The sequence below is a fragment of the Macrobrachium rosenbergii genome, chromosome 45, assembly GCF_040412425.1.
Source record: "Macrobrachium rosenbergii isolate ZJJX-2024 chromosome 45, ASM4041242v1, whole genome shotgun sequence".
NCBI classification, from domain to species: domain Eukaryota; kingdom Metazoa; phylum Arthropoda; class Malacostraca; order Decapoda; family Palaemonidae; genus Macrobrachium; species Macrobrachium rosenbergii.
In genome coordinates, this window is record NC_089785.1 from 5,048,150 (window position 1) to 5,056,306 (window position 8,157).

The window sequence follows — 8,157 nt, forward strand, 5'->3', positions numbered from 1 at the left end:
CACACCAAATACGAAAGAAATTAGTAACCTCTGAGAAACTCAGAATCCAAAAATAAAGTTTCACAACGACACAACGTGCACGAAATTATTATCGATTAATAAAATATTTTGCAACCTGCCACAAACTAACTCTCAACAAACTACATGGTCCCAAAAAAATCGTAGAAAAAAATACAAGAATAAGAGTAAACGTACAAGAAATAAATGAAGGAACACTTACGCCGTCATTGGCAAAGTTCTTGAATCATCAAAGTTAGCGGTGATTTGCTCAAAGACCTTCCATGCTTATATTACACGTCACTGGGGCACAATTTCCTGGAAAAGAACTCTTGTTTTTTATAACAATCACATGGGCCTTCCCTTGATCCTCCTTAGCTATCTATATTGTCTAGCTAATGAATAGTTACAATATAATCAGCGGAAATTATGAGAACTTTAACGCACTTGTTTAATGAACGACAACTGAATTCTTGGGGCTGATCAGCAGCGGGTATGGGGGAGTAAGCTGATGCCAACCTTCATTCTGATTTATCCTCAGGTAACAACTTTACTCTTTCAATACTGAACGTTTCATATAATAGAATTACACTTTTAAAAAAATAGGTGCAAATGCAATATAATACTGATAACATCAGAATTAATATTTTCTCTAAAGAAAGCTACTACTGCTTACTTGAAGTTACACAGCAAGTGGTTGGCTAGTACCAACCTCACGTCACGTTCCCATAAACAAAAAAAATATTAACAACACTGAAAATCGCATAAGTATACATATAACACATTTCAATTGTACTACAAGTTAGCATAAAATTAGAATACACAAAAATAATAACAATGATAAAATGGTAATAACCAGAGAGTCAGTTCTGTTGGCATTCCCTAAAGCCATCCACCAACCAACAGAGTGACAAGAGGAGCACGCGGGGCGGACCCGTAGAGGCGATAGTCCCTCTAAATAACACACTTTTCTCACCCTTATGTCTCTGCGCCTCATATACCAGTCCTTCACTAAAACTCATTTTAAAAGACTCGGTTTTTGCGGCTAAAAATAAATACTCGGCCAGGATTTGCGTTTAAATGTCGTATTGTTTTTACGCATATTCCAGTGATATCCATGTGTCATTAGTGAGGAGTTTGATTATTTTCTTTGGTATTACTGAACCATCGTGTCATAAGTGATGATATAAACACCAGTCGTATGCGGACACCCTCCCGCCTTCCCACCCCCTTTTTTTTTTTTGTTGGTACAGTGGGACTTTTCGATCACAATTTTTGAATTGCAACAGAAGTCACCGGAAGTCATTTACTGATCTATGGCCGCTTTCACACCAAGGTGGCACGTCGCACGTGGCATGGCACGTAGCACGTTACTTGAAAGCGAACATTAAGAAATCTATGAAACCTTTCTCACCGAGGTGGCGTGATTCGTCGCATGAGCCACGTGCGACTTGCACGCCACTCCGACACTGAACATGTCCGTTTTTTTTTTCTTTTAAGCGTGCGGCTTGCCACCCCGGTCTGTACTGCCAAACATTAGTGGAACTTTCACTTCCAAACTTATTATTAGACGATGTAGTATTAATTTTTTTATTTTAATAACATAATATACAATAAAATGAAAGCTTTTGGATGTATGGCACATGCTGACTAGTTTTCAAGAGACTAGACAGATTTGTGACAACAACACTGCCTGATGAGAGGGACACGCAGCCTTGTAGGAAGCAGTTGTCTTTTTGTTGTCAGTTGTCTTTTGTGCTTGCTCTCGTGCACAAGTACGAGTATCCCTCTTCCAGACAACGAACTATTTAACATAGAATTTGTAGAAGCTGTGGAGAAATACAAACGTCTGTATGACACAACATCACCTCAGTACATCTCGAAGGATGAACAAGACAAAAGGCATTCGGTAAAAAAAGCTGGAACTTCTCTTCATCGAGCTCTAGTTGCTTTGCCCATATTTAGCTCATGCACAAAAATGTCTTGTTACCCCAGAGACGCTTTCTGTGTCAACATCTCTTATATTCTCAGTTTTGAAATCGCAACGTCACCGTCTTATCTATGCCACATAATATAATGGGAAAGCGATCTTGTTCGTTATTAAAAAGGCTCAGTTGGAAGGAGGTGTGAAGGTTACTACTGGTTTTGTCAACAAGTCTCGTCTTTCAGACATGTTACTGTGAGCGTATTTCAGGACGACCTTACCAAACTTTGGAAAACAACTTCTTCTATTCTATTGAAAGTAAAAAATAGTTGTAGTTTTTCATGTGTAACAAACCTTAGGTTTCCATGTCTCATAGATTGGTAATAGCAAGAAACTGTACAGTAGTTTGGTAGTTAAAGCTAGACCTATGTCTTCAAAATACTCATTTGGTAAGGTGTTACATCATTTAAACCTCATTCTAATTACAACTTAATTTTGAATAAACGAAAATAATTTCTTTGCGGTAAAACTTATCGAAACATGCCAAGGAAAAAACATTAGTCTATAATGATGGTAAGAAGGAAAAGAATCTTGTTCACGTAAACGCTAGGCTTATGCTTGTTGAATTGGCAGCTTGTTATTATTGTTTTGTCCTATTCTGAAGAACTATCTCATCCCAAATTAGTAAAAATTGTTTCCTTTTGGTATTCCTCGTTTAAAAATTCTTTCCAGCTATCGTTCCAAAGCCTTAGAATAGAAAGAACGACTTTGCCAGCCTTTTCTGTCAATGGTTTGTTCACAACATGCTTTCCAATATTTAAGATAAACAGAAATTAGAAAGAAATATTCTTTGCTTCTACTGCAACAGATCTAAGAAAGATATTATTTCAAAATACATTGTACAGTAATGGTTAATTTACCTGTAATAAAATGACGCATTTTTATCAAAATTAAACGAGAGGTGTGGCGGAGGGGGACAAAGAATAGCACCGTGAGCTGCACCGGGAGTTCCTAAATGGCCGCCGAGGTCACACGCTTGACAGGGAGATCGCCACTCCATGCCATTGACGCTCTGTGGTCAGACCCGAAGGCTGCTCTCGCCATGTCACAAATTATTTGCTTTGGTGAATAAATAAAGTTCGATGTTATTTTGAGTCCCAGATGAAGAAGGCGTTGAATAAGGGCTCATTTTATTCACGAGCTCTGTGAGTAGTCTTAAGGAATCTTCTGACGTTTTTTTGTTCAATGGATCGCTTGAAAGGAAGGAAAAGCCACAAGAAAAGTCTAATATAATAAAATAGTTTTCGTATAATTTTTCATACAAATCTAATTGCTTTTTTAATGTGTTTATATTTATATGTTATTTAAAAAAAAAAAATAAAAATTTTGAAACTAAACAGTAAAAAAATGAGAAATCATTTCTATATCATCCTCATTTTCTTTTAACTATTACAGTCTTCCTTAGTTCTATCCCTTGTTTTCAGACTCTTTCTTCTGCACAGTTCCTAAAATCAAAGTTTTGCCATTTACTTTTTTTAATATCAACTGGTTGTGTTCACTTCTACCTTTTAAATTACAGAGAATAGATAAGTCTCGCCTGATTTTTTCTTAACCAACGCATAAGCAAAGGCAACGGAATTCATCAACAAACGCAGAGAAAAGCAAAATAAGTAGAATATAAGAACAGAAGGCAAGAGGAACTCTGCACATCATCTAAAGACCTCAACACCTTTTGGAGTCAGGGAAAACCTTGGCAGAGGAGAATTCCATTCCTTCACGATATTTACAACACACAAAGGAGTGTGAGAGGAAATAGTTTCCAATCAATCGGACATTGGCCCTGATTCTCCACCCAGGGCAGGAAGAACTGGAGGTATTTATTGAAGCCAAAGGAGAGAAGGATTAAGGATTGTTTGATTTGATTATCCTGAGATTATCTTCAAAATTTCCGAATAAATGTGAGGAAAATCTCTTTACTTCAGTTACTTTATCTTCTTTTCTTAATCAGGTAATTTTCTTTTGCGCAAACAGACATCTGTTCCATTGATATGGAGGTCGACTTCTCTCGCATATAGGAATTGATTTAAAAAAAAAATCCAAAAAGCATAAAACATAGGCTCAGCCTAACACACTACCGTAAAACAAAATTCTCAAACATGATCATTCTTCACTAAAATACTGTAAATCTACTTATTCATGCATTCATATTTCGAAAACCAAGTAACATTTTTTAAACTGAAGGGAGTTCATCTCAACACTCCAATCCAAAAACAAATTGGGGTAAAGATGAAAATGTGCGAGGTGGCAGGTATGCATGAACACGGCAAATAATAATAGTATTAATGTCAGAGTGCAAGGGTGGTATTTTCCCAAATTTAACAAAAGAGGAACACGTAAATCATTAATAAACATTCTGCGAATCTCGTATGTTTTCAATAACTGGAAAACAATTACAACACCAGTTCTGAAGGTTTGTTTACCCGTAAAAACGTGAATAAAATTCCTATGCTCCAAAGATTCAAGATAATTAACCCTGGACAGGTAGCCTCGGAAACCTGTCACACAACAGGTAGGGTAGTGTACTTTTAGACACATGAACTTTGGCCGTCGACTACTCGGGTCGTATGGGACCAATTTTTTTTTTTTTTTTTTTTAACTACTGAGCAAGTATTCTTCTTTCTACTGGTGTAGGAGAAAAAACTCTAGTAATAAAAACAATACCCTATTTATTCAAAATCTGACAATAAGTATCAAAATTAAATTACATACATTTATACTACAAAAGAGTATCCTGAGGTTCAGAATTCTTGAGAAATACGAGGCAGGCTTGAAATACGAAGGGTTGAGCACCATTTTGAGACTAGTCAGGCTGTGATAGCTCAAAACTGCAAAATCTGGAAAGAGGAGAAATATATGTACATTTTTTTTTTTTTTTTTAATCAAGAGAAAACTTTGCATAAAAAAATATTTTTTTTCTACCACTAAATCTTTATGGATTTGGATGAAATTTTTTATAAGTATTCTGCAAGCATCTAAAATCATGGGAAAAATAAAATAAAATAATTTGAAAGCTATAAATGGGTCAAAACAGGTACATTTGGATGGCACCACACTGCCATCCAGTGCCAAAATATTTTTCATGTAAAAATGAGTATGACATGGCTTAAAAGGTTTTATTTTTATGTTAAATGTTTTTTAAATGTAATATATAATAAAAAATAAACAATAGACAATAATAATAATAATTTGGGAACACTTACCAGGAATTGGAGCACTTTTCACAGGTGTACGTCAGGTGGTGGGCACAGGTTGTCTTCCTGCAGTTGCTACACAAAATTTTTGATCTCGCATTAGAGGAGGAAGGGCAAAGATGGCATCTCTGCCGCTTTTCAGAGCGTCCCTGGCCTTCATTTGCGGCAACGGTGATGTCTTCCACCTCAAACACAGAACAAATCAGGGATGAGACATCCCTTGGAAGATATCTCTTCTGCTGCAGGCGGTTGAATGCCCAGGGACGACAAAGTTCAAGTGCCAAATCCATAGCAAATTTTCTTCGGGAAACTTTGGCATTTTCTGGTCGGTGCTGATATATTATGAAGGCGTTATTGACCACGATGTTGAGTAGGCCAAAGAAGACACACAAGGGCCACCTACGGGTCTTCCTGCTGCAGGTCATGGCAGCACACAGCTGGTCGAAAGTGTCGACCCTCTCCTTGGTTGCATTATAGTACATGTGGATGTGCGTCTTCTGACGTTCCACAAGTGTGGGTTGATGGTGGACTGTGGATAAAATCTGCATCCTCTTGGTTGACTTCACACGTTGGCACATCAGGGTTGCTTTATCTTCATAGTTGTAGACAGCAACCGACTGTCCCAACTCCATTGGAAATGTTAGCAATTCCAGAGGCATGTAGGGTTTAGGACGAATAGTGCCTACCAAGTGCATCCCATATTTCTGCAGGCTCTTTGCTAAGGGCAGGGATGTAAACCAGTTGTCGGTGGTAACAACACGCCCCGACGTCCTGAAGGGCTTGACCAACTCTGTAGTAAAAACTCCCCAGCGATATGACCCTGTCAGCACCAGTGGTCTTGCCACAGTAGGGGATTGAATTGCACATATTATGTGTTTCTGCATCTCAAGCCATGACCAATTTGATACCATACCTAAAGAGGAAAGAAGAAAATCTAACATTAGTTATAAATCAGAACTTGAAAGATTTGTTATAATGAAATAACAGAAATGTTGAAAAATTGTAAAACAAAAAGTATTACTGATAATGATAATTAATGATACAAAATATTTACAAATATTCACAGAAGAAAACATTTACTTACTTTGCTGGTTTGTTTGGAATAAACATGCGGAAGCTGCAACGTCCCTGAAGGCTAGCAGTTGTTCATCTACAGTAAGATGAGGCCCTGGAGAGTAGTTGCCTATGCAGTGCCGGATGACAGTATTCCAAACTTCCCTGATATGGGCGAACTTGTCCGTCTTCAGACGGTCTGTCCTTGTGCCAGCATTATCAAACCGTAAGACCTCATGAGGAATGCAAAGCGCCGCTCGCTCATGGCACTCCTGTAGAAGGGGCATCCTAATGCTGGGGAGAACATCTCTTCTGTAGTGAGGTGGTTGTCCTTGCGTGCCCCTGCCATGATAAGCACACCAAGTAGTGCCTTCAGTTCCATGAGTTGGAGGTCTTTGAAGGTGGGGTTGTTTTGGCGTTTCACTTTATCACGCAAGGACGTGATTTTGTCACCTGTATGCATACACACTTCTGCCAGCAAGGGGTCGTTCATGAACAACGAAAACACCTCCAAGGGTGTCTTAGCAGTTAGTGTGTTTTGTAGTAGAGCACCCTCCTCAATGTTGTCACTCCTTGAAATAGATGGCATGGCAGGGTTTGGCTCTGAGTGCCACACTGTTTTGTCCCTTCCTCTGTATATGTCTTGTGGTAACTTCTTGAGGGCTTCACCAGCTGCAGGATGTAGTGGTCCTCTCCTCCTCTTCCTGCTTCGTAACTCAGAGGGGCTAAGGGGAAGGGCAAAAGCTGTTGCAGCCCTCGACGTAGAAGGGTCGTCCTCCTGGGGTGCGAGGCATTCCAACTCGTCTTCCAAGTCTTCATGAGTGACTTCTTCTGCTTCCTCATCCTCCCACGTGTGGGCGTCGTGCAGGTCATCAAACACCCTGTCTGCTTCGATAACAATCTCAGAGGGGTCCTCCACATCACTGGTGTCATCCTCAGAAAAAAGCAGCTTATTGTAGTCCTCCTCCTTCACGAAATTTCTTCTCGACATGGCGAAACCTGCAAACATGAAAAAATGGAAAATTAGAAAAGTACCAAAAAACCATCTTGGCCATGAGCAATCTCCAAAATGGCAGTTGGTCTATGTAGAGCAACCATCCGTTAAGATTTCCACCGAAAATTATCACTATAGTCCAAATAACAATGATGCAGCAATAAATTTTACAAAGTATTGAAAATCACTTTTACTTACGTACAAGGTAAGGTAGTGCTGAAATATACACAAAAGAAACTTTCGGCGCCGAAAATACTGTGTTCTTGGCGGACTTCAAGTGCGGCACGTCTACTCTCCATGTCAGCTCGACAAAGACTAGCTATTCCAGAAAAATGAGTCCACCTACTTGAAGGGGACGCTGCGCACAACGAAAAATGGGTTTTGCGCAACCTGCGTGTGTCTAAAATGGCACAAGGCTACCTGTCCAGGGTTAAACCGGTCATTAGTACAACTCGTAGATGGCCAATAGCATATGGAATGAATAATTCTCCGCAATTTAGAGTTCTAAAACTGAAATAAAGTCATTAGAAGTTTCATATCTTAAGCACCTGATTTGTATTGGCATATTAATACTTCATTAAATCCCTACACACAAAAAATAGAGAGCTGGATCTAATTTCACTGAAACTTGAGCCATTAAGTCAAGAGGGCGTCGCTCAAACAAAAGATTCTGAGAGAGAGAGAGAGAGAGAGAGAGAGAGAGAGAGAGAGAGAGAGAGAGAGAGAGAGAGAGAGAGAGAGAGAGAGAGAGACTATGAAGTCAGGCTAAAGAGGCTTCGGAAACAAATTCAATTAAGATAAAACTTTAAAACTGTTTCCGTTGCTACTTTTATTTGATGCTAGAAAGGAGTCATTTTTGTCGACAAAAAGCAGCGCTCATTTTTCCTTTGATTATTTTCTGTTCTTCACGAGAAATTTGCTTCTACTCCTCTGAGGCT

At 38.9% G+C, this 8,157-nt stretch overlaps 1 protein-coding gene across 1 annotated transcript; it reads right to left on the minus strand.

The window, feature by feature from the left end:
- Positions 1 to 4,630: 4,630 nt before the first annotated feature.
- Positions 4,631 to 7,584, minus strand: LOC136829710 (uncharacterized). The gene is made up of 4 exons (XM_067088510.1): positions 7,422 to 7,584; positions 6,257 to 7,224; positions 5,182 to 6,085; positions 4,631 to 4,815 (listed from the first exon to the last, which is right to left on the minus strand). The coding sequence occupies exons 1-2, from the start codon at positions 7,516 to 7,518 to the stop codon at positions 6,416 to 6,418; spliced, it is 906 nt and encodes a 301-aa protein (XP_066944611.1). The 5' UTR covers positions 7,519 to 7,584; the 3' UTR covers positions 4,631 to 4,815; positions 5,182 to 6,085; positions 6,257 to 6,415.
- Between the last annotated feature and the right edge of the window lie 573 nt (positions 7,585 to 8,157).